Source organism: Rana temporaria, chromosome 1, assembly GCF_905171775.1.
Source record: "Rana temporaria chromosome 1, aRanTem1.1, whole genome shotgun sequence".
NCBI lineage: Eukaryota > Metazoa > Chordata > Amphibia > Anura > Ranidae > Rana > Rana temporaria.
The window spans coordinates 99,889,903-99,911,973 of NC_053489.1; the positions used below are offsets into that span (position 1 = coordinate 99,889,903).

At 42.8% G+C, this 22,071-nt stretch overlaps 1 protein-coding gene across 1 annotated transcript in view; it reads right to left on the bottom strand.

The window, feature by feature from the left end:
- Positions 1–22,071, bottom strand: part of ANKDD1B (ankyrin repeat and death domain containing 1B) — a 69,322-nt gene that overhangs the window by 39,293 nt on the left and 7,958 nt on the right. Inside the window, exons 2-4 of the mRNA XM_040341226.1 lie at positions 17,070–17,173; positions 11,280–11,378; positions 5,741–5,839 (exon numbers count right to left, since the gene is read on the bottom strand). Coding sequence (XP_040197160.1) covers positions 5,741–5,839; positions 11,280–11,378; positions 17,070–17,173 — 302 coding nt within the window. The remainder of the gene's footprint in view (positions 1–5,740; positions 5,840–11,279; positions 11,379–17,069; positions 17,174–22,071) is intronic.

Below are 22,071 nucleotides of genomic sequence, written 5' to 3' on the forward strand. Positions count from 1 at the left end.
ATACTTAAAAATAAAAAATAATTATGATTTCATAATATGGATATTTTCAGAAATGAGATGGAAAATGATGATGTAATATTTATCTAGATGTCTTTTGAGGATTATTAATTAGTACATAAATATTGATCCATGGGTAAATCACACATCTTTACCAAATGTCCAATGAATATAATAAAGGAACATTCAAAATGAAGATTATAAATGATATTATACAGACCATGGATTGCATACATCCTATTATAAGGATAATATATATAGATTTAACCCATGGTTAAAAATATAATACTCCAGTTAAGGTCAATTTGGGAAAAACAATCTAGGGCCTAGTACACACGAGAGGATTTATCCGCAGAAACGGTCCGGGGGACCGTTTCCGCGGATAAATCCTCTGGCGGATTTTGATCTCATGGTTGTACTAACCATGAGATCAAAATCCCAGCGGAATTCCGTCCGCGGTGACGTGTCGCGCCGCGATGATGACGCGGCGACGTGCGCGACGCTGTCATATAAGGAATTCCACGCATGCGTCGAATCATTACGACGCATGCGGGGGGATGGATTCGGACGGATTGATCCGGTGAGTCTGTACAGACCAGCGGATCAATCCGTTGGACTGGATTCCAGCGGATCGATTTCTTAGCATGTCAAGAAATTTTGATCCGCTGGAAATCCATCCCCGGGGACAAAAATCCGCGGAAACAGATCTGCTGGATCGTACACACCAGGGGATCTATCCCCTTGAGCCGGTCCGCGGATCAATTCCAGCGGATCGATCCTCTCGTGTGTACGGGGCCTAATTGTAATTCCAGAAGACCTACAATTTGAATCCCTTGTCTTAGAGCGCCATCTGGCAGACAGGTACAGTCAACCCCTAAACAAACATTAGGTCAATCATTAGAAGTGCCATCCATCCAGATGTGGGTAAATACTCTGAACTACAGTTTCTAGGCTAGTCCTTAGATATGGCAATTATGAGAATCAAAAGGGAAAGCTCAGAGAGGAAATGGATGATCAGTCACACATTTGAAGACACTCCTGGTTCTCTACTCCATCACAAATATTGTTGTTAGTAAGGTATCATTTAATTTAAAAAAATCTCACTTTTGAATCTATCTGAATGTGTACTGCATTATTTTGTGTGAAAGAGCTTTAGAATTATATCATATTTAAGGGCATATTCTCCTGCTGTGTCAGTCAGTAGCATGGATATGGAGTTGGGTGTATGGGATTGTATTGTGTTCTTTATTTTGTTTGTTTATTTTTTTGTGGTTGAACTGGATGGACTTGTGTCTTTTTTCAACCTGACTAACTATGTAACTAACTACTATGTAACTATGATTATGTCCGGTTTTTTGAATGTCAAAGCGGTACATTGTTTTGCATGGGAATCTGTTGTTTTATATTGTAGACTGTAATTCTTAGGAAAAACTCACTTAAATCTGTCCAAACCAGAGTCTAGTAGACATTTAGAATATGATAAAGTTTAAAACACAAAATCATAAATTATAATATAATTATCAGGGCTCAAAATTTCAAGTCCTGAGCCACTAGCCAGGACTCGAGAGTTACTCGCCACCAGTTGCCCCACCTAATTCATACACTGTCCTGCGCCTAATTGCACCCGTAAACACGCCCTCGTAGATTATCTCATGGAATGACACTGTTAAATGTTTTATGCAGAATCAAGTTACAAAATTAAATATTACCAACAACAACTTTAACAAAATGGGACAGGGCACTGGGGGCAGACCAGAGGGACAGGGCACTGGGGGCAGACCAGAGGGACAGGGCACTAGAACTGGGTCTCTTCCCCATTCTCTTGCTGTCTCCTCTGTAACTCCCATCCATCCTCTCTCTCTCTCCCATTCATTTCATCAGGAGCCTGTGTGTGCGGCACCACGCTTGCATGTCCCCACTTCCCCCTTTTATTCAGGCTGGCAGAGAGGAGAGGAGCTGCAGCACAACGGGAGGGAGTACAATCCAGCGCTGAGATCCACACAACTGCACAGCCATTGACACCATAGCACAGCGCACACTGACAGCGCACAGCACACATTGAGACCAGTCTGTTCACTGTGCTCAGGCTGAACTGCTGGACACTTACATAGAGCACAAGGAGAAGAAAACTGCACAAACTAGAAGGCTGCCGCTCTCATGTCAGGGCAAATTTCAGTGAGCGTTGCACCGGAGTGGTAATTTTTGCAATCCTCCACCTCACTCATTACTTTCTGCTCTCCAGCTACATTGGTCGGGGCCCGGGAGAGGGGGGCAGGCTCAGAGAGGTCATACTGTTAGGTCCCATGGCTTAATGAGAATTGTAAGGAGAGCACCTGTGTACTGCTCTGCCTGTGCGCGGCTCACCAGACTACTTTTCCCGAGCATGCACCTTTCCTCTTCGGCCGCCAATCTCATCGGGACTCTAAGGCCCCGTACACACCATAGAATCCATCCGCTGAAAAATCCCAGCAGATGGGTTTCAGCGAATAGATCCTATGGTGTGTACACGCCAGCGGATCTGTTTCCGCGGATATTTCTCCCCTGGGATGGATTCCAGCAGATCGAATATTTGCTGACATGCCAAGCAAATCCATCTGCTGGAATCCATCCCAACGGATGGATCCGCTGGTCTGTATAGACTCACCGGATCCATCCGTCCGAAGGGATCCCCCGCATGCGTCGTAATGATTCGACGCATGCGTGGAATTCCTTATATGACAGCGTCGCGCACGTCGCCGCGTCATAATGGCGGCGACGGTGCGACACGTCATCGCCAGAGGATTTCGGCGCGGATTTCAATGCGATGGTGTGTACACTCCATCGCATGAAAATCCGCCGAAATCCTCGAGAGGATTTATCCGCGGAAACGGTCCGCTGGACCGTATTCGCGGATAAATTCTCTCGTGTGTATGGGGCCTAAGTGTAGGCACAGATTGGAGGGAGATTGGTCATGCAGCCCTGTCATCACTCGCCCCCAGCTTAAATCCACTCGCCAAATGCTAGTAGGCGAGTGGAAATTTTGAGGGCTGTAATTATAACAAATAATAATATAATAATAATAATACATTTTATTTAAAAATGTATTCAAATCAAAAACACTGAAATTTGTCCAAACAAGGGTGCAATATTACTAGTCACTGCATATTGGTTTGGTAAACATCCCGGGTATGAAAGATTTTGAAACATGAGACTGTACAAAGTCCGACGTCACAATCAGGACAATGGAACCTGGTTTCCTTTCGGATTTTCTTTCCATTGTCATCTCGCTTCGAGCAACAAAACCACACACATCCTTGTAGGTGCTGACTTTTTCTCGATTGGTGGGATGTAGTCCATGAAGTGACGACCAGTCAGGCGTTCTGGGTTGACAATGCCAACAGCACGACATACAGCTCTATTCACAGCCATTGATGGTGTTTCGTGGTTCACAAAGATCCGTTCGGCAACTTTCCAAATGAAGTCAGAATGAATCACAGGCTTGTAACTTTTTTTTTGAGCATAATGTAGGCATTCCACAAGCATTGCTCAAGAAGATGCCTAAAGATCTTCTTGTATTACTTCTTTTGCCATTTCCTCATTATTGGGTAGAACATTATTGCTTGGTCGGCTCTGTTAACACCTCCCATGGCTTCACGATTTCTTTCCGACCTTTTGTGCGTACCTTAACAGTGGAGGTATTATGAACTGTACTCAATAGGCACACATATTTCTTGTCACACCATCGCAGTGCCATCATTTTGCCTTTCTGGCAGGCAACCATTTCTCCAGTCTTCCGCTTCTTATTGCCAAACATTGCTGGCATGTCGTGCCGGTTAGCCCTAATGGTTCCATAGGCATCTTTTTTGTATTGCAGAAGAAACTCATAAGGTTCAGGAGACATGTAAAAGTTGTCAGTTCTTACGCAATATCCCCGAATTAACAATGGCTCAATGAAAGAATTGAAGATGTTGCCATTCCATAGTTGCTGTATTTTGGATTGAATTTTGTTCCTTTCCCAGTGTATAGGACTGAATTCCAAATGTAGCCAGTTGACGCTTCACATAGCATAAAGCATTTTATTCCAAATTGTGCTCTCTTTGATGCAATGTATTGTACCCAGTTGTGTCCTACTTTCTGCTTCTTGGAAACTTCCAATGCGTAGTTGCTAATTGTTGCTCTTGGTACTGGTTTGTCTCAGTAACAATTTTTTCAATAACCTCATCGGTCAGAAATAATTGTCATTATGCCAAGGGGTTGTTGTCTTCAACATCTACTTTCATACCAGATGCCCCAGTAAATGTGAATCTTGGGGGTGCTGCATGATCAATACCACAGTCAATAGAGCAGCAAGTTTGCACATCACTGAGCTCAGTCGCAGAATTGTCGCTGTCATCACTTTCAGTGTCTGGTGACAAATTTCCCCACAAATCATTATCACTCAATTCTGCAAGTGATTCTAATTTACTATCGCTTTTTTCATGCTGGTCATAAACCGCTTTTGACGTAGAGGGGCGCTTTTTGGATGCCAAGGACGTCCCCAAGTTTCCAGGTAGAAAGAATGGTAAAAGTGCATGCAGGGCACTGGACAAAGCACTGGGGACAAAACTGATGTCAAATGATTTGATACAGTAATGTAATCCTAACAGATTACAATGTATTGTGTGTGTGTTGTGTTTTATACTTTTTGAATTTGCCGCCAGTGCATCGCAACACTCGCAGGGAATGGAACCCGAAACAGGGATACATCAGGCGGAGGATCCGGGACACAGCAGGAGTACCCTGTGGGATCCTAGGGACTAGGTAACTACCTGTACCTGTATACTGCGATGCAAACCTGAGTGTGGCTGGGGGTTACCGCTTTTGGTAATGAAAATTAACCCGAGCTACACTTGAGAATATCGCCAGGGAGGTTAATGAAAAATAGACTATCCAATTTCTATTACGTTTTTCAGCCCCAATATATATAGAGAGAGATATATATGGTTATATTTATTATTTTTAAACCATAGGTTATTGACATAAAGATGATTCTACGTTGCATGATAAATCATGCACATAAATGATTTTTAGTGATGATAAATAAACTGTTATGTATTTTAGCGTTACGTAGTCCATACTTTCATTAATAATTTTATTGTGCTAAAAAAATCTCTACACAGAGTAAACTGACTCCAAAAATAATTAAGCCAGAGTGGTTTATATTTTCTAATCTATTTTATGCGAAATTAGCATGCCAGAAGGATTAAGGCACCGATATATATCAATTTATTACATTATCAATATTGCTGTCTTGATTATTCATTTACATTTCCTCACAGGGGTATACATATTTTTTCCTATTTATAAATTATTTTATTAATACTTTTTAACTGGCTGATGCCTTTTTTAAGACAGGTATTTTATCTAGGTGCACTTGAGAGCACTTTAAAAAAAAATAGAGGGTAGCAGAAAACTATTGAATCAAGCTGTCATTCATAACCACTATGTTACTATGATTATATGTATTTTACTATAGATACACGCTGTTTTGTTGCCAACATTAATACTATATGTATTGCATTTTATCAGACATCATAATTGTATTTTCTACCAAACCTTAATAAAAACGTATTGAATCAGAATTGTCATCAGAATCATTGATGACCCCAATAATCTACCTTCCCTTTTTTTACCACACTAATCCCAACATCAAGATTGCTGATTTAATTGAAACATTTCAAGTAATTTTAGCTCTACAATTACTTACAGCCAGATATACACTTACCTCATTTGCAACTTTTTGGCTGGCTCCAGCTTTAATCAACATCTGCACAACGCTTAAGTCAGCGGACCAGGCAGCCAAATGCAAGACTGTTAGACCATGCTGGAAAGAAGCCAATTGGTCAGAATAGTAAAGGAAATGAATCACTTGAGGTTGTTATGAAGGTTATGACTAGCAAAAATTTCACAGGAGAAAGACAATGAAGCAATTTAAATCACTACTGTCTCAGCACTGGACCTGATAATACAGTATCATAAACCACAAAAAGATTGTCTATATGATGTCATCCCAAATCTCAAGTATAAGTATAAGAACCCCCTGATGACAACCAAAAGAGAAAATTGTGGGACAGTAAAGTGTAGCTCCACTTTTGTTGAGAAAATAACATTCCCCCCTGGATGATCTATGTACTTGTTTTATTCTGAGAAATACATGTGTGTTTGTTTGTGCCTCTGTGCTCAGTAGGTCTAATGGGAGTGGTTTCATAATTATCAGCCAGCTGTGGTAGCTGAAGAGCACGAATGAGGAAATCTGCTAGGCCTACATCTCTTTAGATGGGTTCCTATTGGAAATATCTCACCAAAAATTAGATGTTTGTTGCAGGGAATGCCTAAAATCTGACTTGTATCTTAGGCAGACTTCTGGGAAAATTGGTGAGCCAATCACACAAGCAGGAAATTATGTTTCTGGGGAGTGGTCAGTACATTCTGTGTACAGAACAACTCCATGTAGCCAACTTGTATAACAGTTTAAATTTGCTGTCCCCTCAAAATGTCTAAACCGCTGGCAACAAAAATGAGTCGAAATGTCCAAATTGGGCCCAATTAGCCATTTTCTCACCCCAGTGTCATGTGACTCATGTTCCAAGGTCTCAGGTGTGAATTGGGAGCAGGTGTGTTAAATTTTGTGCTATTACTCTCACTCCCTCACACTGGTCACTGTAAGTTCAACATGGCACCTCATGACAAAGATCTCTCTGAGAATCTGAAAAAAAATATTGTTGCTCTACATAAAGATGGCCCAGGCCAGTGATGGTGAACCTTGGCACCTCAGATGTTTTGGAACTACATTCCCTATGATGCTCATGCACTCTGCAGTGCAGTTGGGAAATTAAGTTCCAAAACATCTGGAGTGCCAACGTTCGCCATCACTGGCCTAGGCTATAAGAAGATTGCCAAGACCCTGAAACTGAGCTGCAGCATGATGGCCAAGGCCATACAGCGGTTTAACAGGACAGGTTCTACTCAGAACAGGCCTTGCCATGGTCTACCAAAGAAGTTGTGTGCACGTGCTCAGCGTTATATTCAGAGGTTGTCTTTGGGAAATTGACAGCTTGAAGTCTTTTGTGGTATTTGTGGATAAGGCTCTTTACCTTCTCAGATAACTTTTCTTTCGCTCGTGGTTAGTGTTTGGCTGAAGCCATTTATTATCAATCAACTGTGTTTACTCTTTTTAAATCATAATCAAAACAGAAACTACCCAAATGACCCTGAGCAAAAGTTTACATACCCCAGTTCTTAATACCGTGTATTGCCCCTTTCAACATCAATGACAGCTTGAAGTATTTTGTGGTATTTGTGGATGAGGCTCTTTATTGTTTTAGATGGTAAAGCTGCCCATTCCTATTGGCAAAAGGCCTCCAGTTCCTGTATATTCTTGGGCTGTCTTGCATGAACCGCACGTTTGAGATCTCCCCAGAGTGGCTCAATGATATTGAGGTCAGGAGACTGAGATGGACACTCCAGAACCTTCACTTTATTCTTCTGTAGCCAATGACAGGTCAACTTGGCCTTGTGTTTTGGATCAATGTCATGTTGGAATGTCCAAGTACGTCCCATGTGCAGCTTCCTGACTAATGAATGCAAATGTTCCTCCAGTATATTTTGATAACATACTGCATTCATCTTGACAATTTTGACCAAATTTCCTGTGCCTTTGTAGCTCACACATCCCCAAAACATCAGCGATCCACCTCCGTACCTTTCATTTCTTCAAATGCAGCGTTTATGATTTTGGCCAAAAAGCAAAATTTTGGTCTCATTACTCCAAAAGACCTTGTGGCAGAAGGTTTGAGGCTTGTCTCTGTGCTGTTTGGCGTACTGTAAGCGGAACACTTTGTAGCATTTGCATAGTAATAGCTTTCTTCTGGCGACTCGACCATGCAGCCTATTTTTCTTCAACTACCTCCTTATCCATCTTAAAACAGCCACACCACATGTTTTCAGGGAGTCCTGTATTTCACCTGACATTATTTGTGGGTTTTTTTTTGCATCTCGGACAATTTTCCTGGCAGTTGTGGCTGAAATTTTAGTTGGTCTACCTGACCGTGGTTTGGTTTCAACAGATCCCCTTATTTTGCACTTCTTGATTAGAGTTTGAACATTGCTGATTGGCATTCTCAATTCCTTGGATATCTTTTTATTTCCCTTTCTTGTTTTATACAGTCCAACTACCTTTTCCTGCAGATCCTTTACCAATTATTTTGCTTTCCCCATGACTCAGAATCCAGAAACGTCAGTGCAGCACTGGATGAAAGATACAAGGGTCTGTCAGGAGTCCAGAAACTCATTCACGCACACTAATTACAAGCAAACAGATCACAGGTGAGGATGGTTACCTTTAATAGCCATTCAAGCCGCTCTGTGTCAACTTGTGTGAGTTATCAGGCCAAAATTACCAGGGTATGTAAACTTTTGATCACAGTAATTTTGTCAGTTTCTGTTGTCATTATGATTTAAAAATAGTAAACACAGTTGTTTGATAATAAAAGGCTTCAGCCTAACACTAACCCATCAGTGAAATAATTTTTGTTGTGTTATCATTAATTTTCTTCTGAAAAAGGCCAAGAAATCATAAATTCTGCCAGTGTATGTAAACTTCTAAACACAACTGTATATATATATATATATATATATATATATATATATATACACATACACTCACACTGTACATTATTTTTTTCTATATTTCATGTACTAATCTTTTCATTTATATTCATAACAAACACTGTTTTTATTATAAAATATATTGTTGGTTTAATTGGGTGCAGTCCCACAATTTTCTCCTCGTGAGGGGGTTCTTTTACTCGCTGAAGGTTCTCATTTACCCAGGTCATGGTATAGTTAGTAGTAGTTAATCACATTTAATTAAACTCAAGTAGCGTTCACAGTTCTATTAAGTGTCAGACAAGTCCTGTTCAATGTGGCTACCTACTACATGTTATAATAATACAGTATTGATACATTTAGTACATGATTCAGTATATCCCACGGTCATTGTTATTATTTCCCATATTCACATTTATTCAGATATTCAACAGAGTATTACCCTCCTACAAATTTACAATTGACATGGTACACCTAAGGCCCCTTTCACACCTGCAGAACACATGTCCGCTTTTTCATCCATCAGTTTTACGGATTAAAAGGGACATACATTGATCCCTATGAGATAGCGGGTGTCAGCGGACACCCGATCTCATCCGGGTCCGCAATGCTCCGATTCTGCAGACGGATCGGATCGGGTGAACATGGACAGACGGTCCGTGTTCATTCGATCCCCCCATAGGGTAGAGCAGAGATCTGCCAGGATGGTCTCTGCACAGTGTGTGGGGACCGCCCTGTCATCCGCCGGCTCAGCGGGGATCAGCGGCGCGATCCCTTCTGTAGCCTGCCAATGGACTGGGGGAGAAAGGAATTACCCATTGACAACCATTCTTTATTATTCAACATTATCCTAGAATCCTGTCTTATTGAATACAATTATGTAATTCCACTCACTGTTTTTCAATTGGGCCTCTTTCACACTTCCATCCTGAAGCCAAACTACAAACCAAGTGCAGTGCGGTGAACTTAATTTCGTGCAGGCTACCTGTGATTTCCCAAAGTCTTTTTATTATGTCCCATGTTTTTGGTGCGTTTTCTGAAAGTACACCAAAAGTCCTGCATGCTGCATCTTTGGTGCACTTTCAGAAAATGTGGCAAAAACATCTATAGGAAACCATGTGCAACCCACATGATAAACCGCAGAGCTGCAGTGTGAAAGCTGATGGTTGTTTTTTGCTGCAGGAGCTGTATATACTTCAAATGTCAGCCCCTGGAAATCTGTCTAATTTGCTTTCATTTGTAAATCTATTTGCTTTTCTTTGAATACATATGGCTCCCTATATGCCAAGCTGAACATAAAAAGGTATATTAGGCAACACAGTGGCCTAGTGGTTAACTCATCTGCCTTGCAGCATTAGAGTTCTCAGTTTGAATCCCAGTCAGGACACTACCTGTATGAAGTTTTCTCCCACACTCTAAAGACATGCTGGTCGGTTAATTAGCCCTAGGATGTGCATGTGAGATAAGGACTTATGCCCCGTACACACCATCCAATTATCGGATGATAAAAATCACTTTCGGATAGATCGTTCGATAATCTGATCGTTAGTTCACAGCTTTCGACAGCCGATCACGCCAGTCCGTCCAACAAAATCCGAAGGAACAAACACGAAAACATTGCTCGGATGACAGCCCATCGTACGACAATTGTTTAATCAATACAGTATGAGTCCACTAAAAATTGATAGACGAACACCACGCATGATTGGAAACACGAAAATAAACCAGAAAGGACACAGGGGTCACACGTATTTGACATCATTTCAGATATGTAGCGACGCACACCGGAAGGTTTTTCCAGAATCGTACGGCAAAAATCTCACTTTTCGTAGAGCACATATTGCACTGTTGTATTCGATATTAGTTTTATGCAACAAAATGCAAACGCTACGTTGTACGATAATCGGATCGTGTGTACGAAGCATTAGATTGTAGCTCCTTAAAGACAGAGGCAGAGACTGGTGTAAATGTACAATGTGGAAAGCACTGTGTAATTTGGCAGTACTATATAAATACCTGATTTCATTTGGTGTACTGTACAACAGAGAGCAGGAGTTTGGCCTGAAGTACTCTTAAATTTCCTAAAGGAGGTTTATTTTTTGTTAGCCATGGCTCTCACTTAACCTGCTGTTTTGGGAAAGAGTAATGGATAAAGTGATAGTTTTATTCCATAAGTTGAATAGAGTCAACTCTTGCAATAAGTTGTTCAAAATGGAGATCGGAGGACTTTCAGCTATATGCAGATTTTTTTTTTTTTTTTTTTTACTATACCAGCCTCTAAAACAGGGGTCTCCAAACCTTCCAAGCAAGGGGCTGGTATACTGTCCTTCAGGCTTTTGGGGGGCCGGACTGTGGCCGGTGGGAGTTAAAAATGCCCCAGCACCAGTGCTCCATCATTGGTTTAATAGGAGGAATAGTGCCCCATTGATGGTGTCAGTTGGTGGAATAGTGCTTCAAGGGCCAGATAAAGGCAAGTAAAGGGCCACATCCGGCACCTGGGCCGCAGTTTGGAGCCCACTGCTCTAAAACATTGATCATCAACCCCAGAATACATGGTGTGAAGTCTAGTAATGTACTGATTTTTGTCTTGCTGAACAAATCTAAAAGTATATAGATATTAATGCAAGTGTCATAAATACAGTAGTTCCTTCACTTACTTTATCAGGAACGTCTACTCTGGCTTTATGGTGTAGAAGAAAAGTCACAGACTGGTGATGGCATCCAGCCACAGCGAAGTGAAGAGCTGTACGATTAAGCTAAGAAAAGGGAGAAAGAGTTTTTCTTCTGATCAGTCTATGTTACATATTGCGAATAAAAATAATAACCAAAAAACATTTGTGTTAATGGAAAAATGTTGTGGATTTTCAGTGAGGCACTGCAATGTTTATATTATTGTAATTTTACATTTGACTTTTTCACATTTAACATGCTTGTTCTTCCATAATTTCATGATAGTATTGTTGAGATATCAGCCACAGAGGGAGTACACAATTAACGGAGAGTCATTTAATTTAAAGGGTTTGTTTTTTATTTTCTAAATAGGTTCCTTTAAGCTAGAGCATTGTTGGTTCACTTACCTTTTCCTTCCATTTCCCTTCTAAATGTTTTTTTTCTTTGTCTGAATTTCTCACTTCCTGTTTCTCCTCAGTAAGCTTGCCCCCATCATCTGGCTGGGGGTTAGTCAGCCAGAACAGCTTACTGAGCAGGAACAGGAAATGAGAAATTCGGACAAAGGGAAATCAAAGGAAAAGGCAAGTGAACCAACAATGCACTAGCTTAAAGGAACCTATTTAGAAAACAAACCTTTACAACCCCTTTAAAAACCTATTCATATCACCTGCGATTTGGTTACACCCCTTATGTGCATTAATCGGTTGTAGTGTCATTTATTTTGGGCGGCACCCCTACACATTGCACTCCAATGTACAATGTGGGTTGAGATATGCTTCCAAATAAAAAATGATGCGGACCTGTTTGAAGTGCTTTACAACCCATTAATTTTGGCCTGCCTAATACAGAATGCCACAATGCACTAGCATACAGCGAGGTAAACACAGGCTGAAAATCATCCGAAAACTGATGGTTCTACAATTACTGGCCGACTTACAAACCGTGGCCCGGATTCAGATAGAGATACGACGGCGTATCTCCTAATACGCCGTCGTATCTCTGAGTTCCGTCCGTCGTATCTATGCGCCTGATTCATAGAATCAGGTTCCGCATAGATCTCCCTAAGATCCGACAGGTGTAAGTGACTTACACCGTCGGATCTTAGGCTGCAATTCCAGGCCGGCCGTTAGGTGGCGTTTCATTTTTTTGTACGCGAGGAATATGCAAATGAGGAGTTTCGCCGATTCAGAAACGAACGCCCGCCCGGCGCTTTTTTTACATCGTTTGCATTCAGCTTTTTCCGGCGGATAGTTACCCCTGCTATATGCGGTGTATCCTATGTTAAGTATGGCCGTCGTTCCCGGGTCGAATTTTGAATTTTTTACGTTGTTTGTGTAAGTTGGGCGCGAATACGGATGGACGTAATTTACGTTCACGTCGAAACCAATGATGTCCTAGCGCATGGGCGTAGGAACCGGGGGGGACGGGGGGGACGGATCCCCCCCAGGAAATAATGCAGGGGGGACAGGTACGGTAAAATCCCCCCCAGGTTAGGAGGACTTGGAGCCCTCCTGATCAGAGGCGTACTAACTTAGGGACGGGCCGCACCAGGTGCCACACATTAGGGGGGTGTCAGGCGGCTCCCCCATCCTCCCCTGTATGAAACAGTGAGAGCAGGCTTGGTAGTGCAGCGGCGATGTTATATGCTGAGAGCGCAGGGAGAGCCCAGGCAGACTGACACTACTGTGCACCTCACTCTCTGTTACATTCTAACAGCTCAGTGAGTACAGCTCCCCCCCCCCCCTCTCTACAGGAATGGAAGAGTCTGCATGAGCTCTGCCTCCTCCCTCCCCTCTGTGTCCTCCATGCTCCGTGCAGCCCGTGCTGAGCTGTTTCTGAAAGGAACGTGTGGGCGGGAACACTCAAACAAGTAGCTGACAGCTAAAGAGCCACCAACAGAACGAGTGTGAGACTGGGATCATCCTGAGAACATAAAGTGAGTTATTATCACTGTCACTGTGTCCAGACTCTGCCCTCTCTCTCCCCCAAATCCTTCACTCCCCCTCTTTCCTCTGTTGTCCTCTAGCAGAGCCTGTCATTAACTCTATGCTGATAGGCAGCCACATCATGTCCCTTTTAGCCAGGCTTCTCACTAGCATGATCATAGACATTGCATGTGATTCGCAGCGCATTTCTGTGCAGATCACATGCAATGTCTGTGCGATGCGAGTTCAGACATACAAACTGTATGGCTGAAATCGCATTTGCACCAAAACCCTTTTTTGGTCTGCGCTGGAATCGGATTGGATGGGTGTTTACACTTATGCAATCCGATTCCTGCACCATTTCACAGTTCTTACTGTGATCTGCCAACCGATCTGGGGGTGTCATTAATTTACATTGACACCCGTAGCAGTTTGCAAAAGACAACGTGAATGGCCGACAAGCAACATGCAATGCAGGAATCGCACTGATTCCTGCATCGCATATATATGAACCAGCACTCAAGTGGGATCACACTGATGCACTGCGGTTCAGTTGCAGTATCGGTGTATACACAGTTTTCCTGCATTTACTTCCATTTTCACTACAGTCCCACAGACTTCTATTGGGTTACACATTTTTGCAACATTTTCTGAAAGCGCACTAAATGTCCTCTTTACTGCGTCTTTGGTGAGCTTTTAGAAAACACAGTAAAATTATACAAGCTAATAGAAGTCTGTGGCACTGCAGCTAAAAATGGGGATAAAATGCAGAAAAACTGCGTATACCCCAACACTGCAACAAACTCCAGGACACACGTGTGAACCCAAAGATTTCAGGGTGCTGTGTAATGTAAAGGGGTCCAGAGGTGCAGAGTGCTGTGTAATGTAAAGGGGTCCAGAGATTCAGGGTGCTGTGTAATGTAAAGGGGTCCAGAGGTGCAGGGTGCTGTGTAATGGAAAGGGGTCCAGAGGTGCAGGGTGCTGTGTAATGGAAAGGGGTCCAGAGATTCAGGGTGCTGTGTAATGTAAAGGGGTCCAGAGGTGCAGGGTGCTGTGTAATGTAAAGGGGTCCAGAGATTCAGGGTGCTGTGTAATGTAAAGGGGTCCAGAGGTGCAGGGTGCTGTGTAATGTAAAGGGGTCCAGAGGTTCAGGGTGCTGTGTAATGTAAAGGGGTCCAGAGGTGCAGGGTGCTGTGTAATGTAAAGGGGTCCAGAGGGTTTTGTAATGTAAAGGGGTCCAGAGGTGCAGGGTGCTGTGTAATGGAAAGGGGTCCAGAGGTGCAGGGTGCTGTGTAATGGAAAGGGGTCCAGAGATTCAGGGTGCTGTGTAATGTAAAGGGGTCCAGAGGTGCAGGGTGCTGTGTAATGTAAAGGGGTCCAGAGGGTTTTGTAATGTAAAGGGGTCCAGAGGTGCAGGGTGCTGTGTAATGTAAAGGGGTCCAGAGGGTTTTGTAATGTAAAGGGGTCCAGAGGTGCAGGGTGCTGTGTAATGGAAAGGGGTCCAGAGGTGCAGGGTGCTGTGTAATGTAAAGGGGTCCAGAGATTCAGGGTGCTGTGTAATGTAAAGGGGTCCAGAGGTGCAGGGTGCTGTGTAATGTAAAGGGGTCCAGAGGTTCAGGGTGCTGTGTAATGTAAAAAGGTCCAGAGGTGCAGGGTGCTGTGTAATGTAAAGGGGTCCAGAGGGTTTTGTAATGTAAAGGGGTCCAGAGGTGCAGGGTGCTGTGTAATGGAAAGGGGTCCAGAGGTGCAGGGTGCTGTGTAATGGAAAGGGGTCCAGAGGTGCAGGGTGCTGTGTAATGGAAAGGGGTGCAGGGTGCTGTGTAATGGAAAGGGGTGCAGGGTGCTGTGTAATGGAAAGGGGTCCCGGAGGTGCAGGGGGTTTTGTAATGTAAAGGGGTCCAAAGGTGAAGGGGCTGTGTAATGTAAAGGGGTCCAGTTGTGGAGAGGGGTTACACAGTAGTGACAGAGACTGAAGGGTGCAGAGGTATGCAGGGGGCACAGTGGGGTGTTTTTACATTTTAAAGTGGGGGGGGCCAGATATAGGAGTCGCCCCGGGTGCCAAATGCTCTAGGTACGCCCCTGCTGCTGATTACGCTGAAAAATGTCGGCGCATTCAGCTTCCGAACACCTACTTAATAAGAATATACCTGGCGAGTAAAAATGCTGTCCCCCCCAGATTTGTAAGGGTTCCTACACCCATGTCCTAGCGACGTCATTTGGAGCAATGCACGCTTCGAAATTTAGCCGGCGGCGCATGCGCAGTTCGATCGGCGCGGGGACGCGCCTGATTTAAATAGTATACTCCCCCTAGCCGCAGAATTTGAATTCCACCGGGGGATTTACTATCCGACGGCGCAACTTTAGAGGCAAGTGCTTTCTGAATACAGCACTTGCCTCGAAAACTTGCGCGGGCGGATCGTAAATCAGATAGATTACGCGGATCTAAAGATCCGCTAATCTATCTGAATCTAGCCCCATGTGTACAGCTCCTCGTCCGACAGAGGCCAGTCTCACGACCGGCAAGGATGCTCAAAAACCAGCCAATGGCTGCAATGGCTGACTGGTGTGTTTGAGTTGGGGGGCAGGCCCCCTATCAGAACGCAATAGCACAGCGGGGAGATCACTGTAATAACATCACATAGTTAGTACAGCGACTGCCTCAGATTTTTTTTTTCATTCAGCCTGCTGGGTTGAATTAAAGAAAACTTCATTGTGTATCTGGCGTAAGACAATGGGGTAGATTCAGATAGATTAGCGGATCTTTAGATCCACGTAATCTATCTGATTTACGATCCGCCGGCGCAAGTTTTAGAGGCTAGTGCTGCATTCAGAAAGCACTTACCTCAAAACTTGCAGCGGCGTATCGTAAATCCCCCGGCGGAATTGAAATTCCGCGGCTAGGGGGAGTGTACTATTTAAATCAGGCGCGTCCCCGCGCCGATTTAACTGCGCATGCGCCGCCGGCTAAATTTCCCAGCGTGCATTGCTCCAAATGACGTCGCTAGGACGTCATTGGTTTTGGCGTGAGCGTAACTTGCGTCCGGCCGTATTCTGAATCGACTTACGCAAACAACGTAAAAATTCAAAACTCGGCGCGGGAACGATGGCCATACATAACATAGGATACGCCTCACATAGCAGGGGTAACTATACGCCGGAAAAAGCCGAATCTGGGCCCGAGTGTGCGATGTGGTAAAGTATGGTGTAGTGTGGATGGCCCCAAAGACCTACATTGTAAGAAAGAGCAGTAAAGCAGAATAATTGCAAGGCTTGAATACATAAAGAATAAATATGGCTGCCTGTATATATATTTATAAACTACACATTTTTAAAACATTAATACAAATAATTTTCATCAAATTGATTTCTTTTACATTTGTATCTGAAACATTGAAATGTGCCTTTTGAATTCAAGTAAAGTCATATTTTTTATGATTTTTTTTTTGTATATTAGTATGATCCGATAGTGATACACAGTTGGTGCGGGCAGGCTGGTACACTGAAATGTATTTTGATATGTTAGTTACACGGTCTATTATATATTAATTGGTCCTTAATTGTTTTGTAATTTGTTGAATTTGACTCAAGTGAAATAGGAAAATTAGCTTTACATCACTGATCCTGTCCTTTGCAAAATAAATGAATCCTTAGAATGTCACATAATTTCCTGCAAATACCATAATAAAAAAAAAAAAGCTAGAGCAACCTCAAACAGGACAGATGAGTGTGCAAACAAAGGGTTTTATTTTCATAAGGATGGTTTATATTAGGACTGAGATTACACAGGGTTAGCGTAAGGGAAGCCTTTGAATAAGACACTACTACCACCAAGCTACAAGTAGGAATACTTACAGCATTTCTAGAATTGATGTTTACTTTCCGTTCTTTGAGCTGGGTCATTTTTTCCACATCATTTGCCTTGGCTGCTTGATGGAATTCCATTTCAGTTTTTAGCACTAGATAAGATAAAATATAGGTGTGAATATTATGCATTGTTATGCATGATTTAACCACTTAAGGACCCGAAGATTTGCCATGTTTTGCAATACGTCACTGCGTCGCTTTAACGGACAATTGCACGGTCGTGCGACAATGTAGACAAACATTGTCCCTTTTTCTCACAAATATAGCTTTCTTTTGGTTGTATTTGATTACCTCTGCGGTTTTAATTTTTTGCGCTATAAACAAAAAAAGGCGTCAATTTAAAAAAAAAAAACAATATTTTGTACTTTTTGCTATAATAAATATCCCAAAAAATGTAATAAAAAAAATGTCTTTATCAGTTTAAACCACTTTGTATTCTCCTACATATTTTTTGTAAAAAAAAACAAGGAATAAGCATTAATTGATTGGTTTGCGCAAAAGTTATTGCGTCTACAAAATAGGTTATAGATTTACGGAATAATTTTTTACTAATAATGTCGTGATCAGCGATTTTTAGCGGGACTGCGACAACTCTGAACTCCCCTGTCAGAACGGGGATCTGTTTGTTTACATTGACAGATCCCGGTTCTGGCTCCTGTGGAGCGATTGCGAGTGGCCAGCAGATATCACGGCCACTGGTCACGTGCATCGGCTGCCCCGCTGAGTGAGTGAGAAACTTATATAGCGCAGCACATGCGAACTGAATCGCCTCTGGGCGCTGCGCCCGCTGTAGCTGTTAAAGTGCCCGCCGCACAGCTACGACGATTTGCAGGAATGAGCCAACCTGCCACTGAATAATGACGGCGGTTGGTCGGCAAGTGGTTAATGATGCTGATATGCTGCAGCTGTATAATAAACTATTATTTCCCATTACCATATTCTGTGCAAATCATTTTAAATCTAAAGTTTAGATATGGCCATTTTTACAGTTACATCTGTCCAGCTTTGATCAATATAAGTATGTATGTGTCATACCTGTTGGATCCCCATGGAAATGGAAAATCTAGTAGAGAGAGAGAGAGAGACTTGTAAAGCGCAACACATGAGAACTGAATTGCCTCTGGGCGCTGTATCCATTTCATGGGTAAGGAACCCCTTGACCTCAGAAGAGATGGGTTTTAATCTTTCTCCTGAAGGCCAAGTGGTCCGACTCCAGTCGGATGGTGGTTGGTAGTGCATTCCACAGGCGAGGTACCTGGACTGCAAATCTTCGATCTCCTTTGGACTTGTATCTGGCTTTGGGTATCTGGAGGAGGTTTTGATTGGTGGATCGCAGAACGCGATTGGGGTTAGGGGCTTTTTAGGGATTGCTGCTAGCTTCTGGGTCCCGTGTCAAGTGGCTGCCCTATTGCTTACTGAACACAGGAGGTCACCTACTAAGCACAAGCACCATTCAGAAAACACTTTTTTTTCTCAATGAATGCAAAATGTTCTCTGATCGAATGAGGTGGATCCCGATTTCCACCTTATCCAATCAGAGAACGCTTTGTCATGTGCAATGGTGTGGCAAAATCTTCCAATGGGGAAGGCCTGGCTCGCAGTCTCCGCTCTAATTCATTCCAAAGGTGTTTTATCAGGTTGAGGTCAGGACTTTGTGCAGGCCAGTCAAGATCCTCCACCCCAAACTCGCTCATCCATGTCTTTATGGAACTTGCTTTGTGCATTGGTCCAAATCATTTTGTGTAGGGGGGATTATGGCGTGGAGTTGTTTTTCAGGGGTTGGGCTTGGCCCCTTAGTTTCAGTGAAGGGAACTCTTAAGGCATCAGCATACCCAGACATTTTGGACAATTTCATGCTCCCAACTTTGTGGGAACAGTTTGGAGATGACCCCTTCCTGTTCCAACATGACTGCACACCAGTGCACAAAGCAAGGTCCATAAAGATAAACAAGATCTAATTTATAGTCCAAGAATATACTTTTCATTTTTAAAGCGGAGTTCCACCCAAAAATGGAACTTCGGATTTAAGTGAAGGTGACCCCCTGACATGCAACATTTTTGTTATGAGTGCTACCTATTTGCCCTCTTTTTTTCACAACTCCCTGGATTCCCTGCATGCTTTGCAGCTTCCATCTGTTCATTTTGTTTACTTTCACTTTATAAGGACTACATATCCCATGGTACCCTACTGCCTGCAAGCAGTGATTCTTGTACTGACTCTGTCTCCTGTAATGCCTCCTCTCAGCACCTCTGTAGTTCAGAAGGCAGGCTCTGTGAAATGTGTGACACAGCAGTGTCTACTCACAGGTGACCCGGCTTTGCTGTGATTTTACAAAGCACATGTCAATAGATTACCTCCGACACTTGCCGATCATCCAGAACACACACAGAACAGGGCTTTGCCTATGTAAACAGTGAGAAAGTAAATAATTTACTTTCCCTGCAAAGCAGGAAATGAAATTGATTACTTCCCCTAGTGAAAGCATGCAAAGAAAAGCAAAGCAAAGTGAACGCAAACACTGGCTAGGCACACATTTAACCCTTTGATCACCCTAGATGTTTAACCCCTTCCCAGCCAGTGACATTAGTACAGTGACAGTGCATATTTTTAGCACTGATCACTGTATTAGAGTCACTGGTTCCCCAAAAAATTGTCAAAACTGTCAGTGTCAGAATGTCCACCGCAAGTTGCTGATCGCCACCATTAGAAGTAAAAAATAAATAAAAAAATAAATATAAATATAAATAAATAAAAATAGCCCATAGTTTGTAGATGCTATAACTTTTGCACAAGCCAATCAACATACGCTTATTGGGATTTTTTTTAACCAAAAATGTGTAGCATATGTATTGGATATGTTTTATATACATACATACATACATACATATATATATATATATATATATATATATAGTGTTTTTTTTTTTGTTTTTTTTTTAAATCGTATGTCTTTTTTTGTTTATAGCGCAAAAAATTAAAAACACATTAGTGATCAATTACCACCAAAAGAAAGCTCTACTTGTGGGAAAAAATTGACTTCAATTTTATTTGGGTACAGCGTCACACGACTGCGCTATTGTCAGTTAGGCCCCTTTCAGACTGAGGCAGGAGCTGCGGTTGCGGTATAACGCCGCTAAATATAGCGGCGCTATACCGCCGTGATTACCATGGGATTCGGCCGCTAGCGGTGCGGTATTAACCCCCGCTAGCGGCCGATAAAGAGTTAATACCGCCCGCAATGCGCCTCTATAGAGGCGCATTGCGGGCGGTATTGCCGCGGTTCCCATTGTTTTCAATGGGAAGGAGCGGTGAAGGAGCGGTATACATGCCGCTCCTCTCACCGCTCCAAAGATGCTGCTGACAGGAGATTTTTTTGTCTCCCGCCAGCGCATCGCCTCAGTGTGAAAGCCCTCGGGCTTTCACATTGAGTCTGCAGTGCAGGAGTTTTTCAGGCGGGATAGCAGCGCTATTTTTAGCGCTTTACCGCCTGAAAAACTCCTCAATGTGAAAGGGGCCTTAAAGTATTGCAGTGTCATATCACAAAAAATGGCCTGGTCATTAAGGGGGTAAACCTTCCAGAGGTCAAGAGGCATTATTAGTCATTAGTCTTATGTTCAAAATAAAGCATTAGACAGAACACAGGATGGACATGATAACATTTTTAATTTGATGAAGGGGTGGATTTTTGGGATTACGTGGATGTTATAAATAAAATAGAATTCTCTCCAGCCGGAAAATATATAAATTGAAGATTTCACTGATTCCTTGAATGCCAATTTTCCACCAAACCATACGATACAGGCAGTCATAAGCTTGTGACGATAAAAATTTAATTACTCCATTAATTTTCTGGTGGGTTATACAGGTCCTAAGACGCTTGCATTTGCTTATCTAGACAACAAAGGGAAATGGGCTCTGTATAAGAAAGCTCTCGTATCAGGTCTAGATTAATCAAAGCTCTGGTTTAACAAGACCAACATGAATGAGTGATCCAGCAGGTTCTGTAACTTTGTCTTGACAGATTATTTGCTTTGCGATGATTTACATCCCCTTAGATTGTAAAGCACTGCAAAATGTCGGTGTCATATAAATCCTGTATAACAATATTATTTATTTACGAAAAACTGTCAAATTTATTCCAGCTTTGAGAATGTGTTCATTTTAAGAAACATGTCTTTTGGAAAGGACTCCATTTTAAAGTGAAATACCTCAGTTGGCAGCAATCAGGTTCAGCTTTGCTGCCCGGGTGTTTAAAGCGAAACTAAAGTCTCAATTGTAAGGATTGCAATCAGGTAGGCTCTTTATTTTAGCTTCCTTTCCCAGAAAAAGCCTATTACGGGAAAATGTGTTGGGTAGAGCTGGATTGGTGTCGTCAATACACACTGGTGCCCTGGCATGTCCCACGGTTGTGCTTGGTGTATCTGTACACCACTTGTGACCCTGTTTCCCCGAAGCTAAGCCCTACCCTGAAAAAAAGACCTAGCGTGATTTTCGGAATGGCTGCAACATAAGCCCTACACCAAAAATAAGCCCTAGTTAAAGTCCTTGTAAAAACATGTAAACTGTTTTGTAAAACGATTATATAATGTGCAGTGTCTCCTTTTGTAAGGTTATTGTGAAAACGCGCCGCTGGGCGTCCACGTGACCTGCCGGACATCTTCTCCTGGCTGACATCAGCGGCCCCTCCCGCTGCAGTGTTTGGAGCGGGGCTGATGTCAGCGGGATCTCGGCCTCTCCCTCTGCAGTATTTGAAGCAGGAAAGAAGAGCTCCGGCAGGTCACGTGAGCACCCAGTGGCTCTGTAAATAAGGTATTATCCACAATAAAGTTACACAAGGAGACACACTACACATTATGGGGCAGATTCACGTACCTCGGCGCATATCTCCGCCGGGCGCAGCGTATCTAAGATACACTACGCCGCTTATTTTTTTTCTTTCGAATCCTCAAAGAATTTGTGCCATAAGTTACGGCGGCATAGTGTATCTTT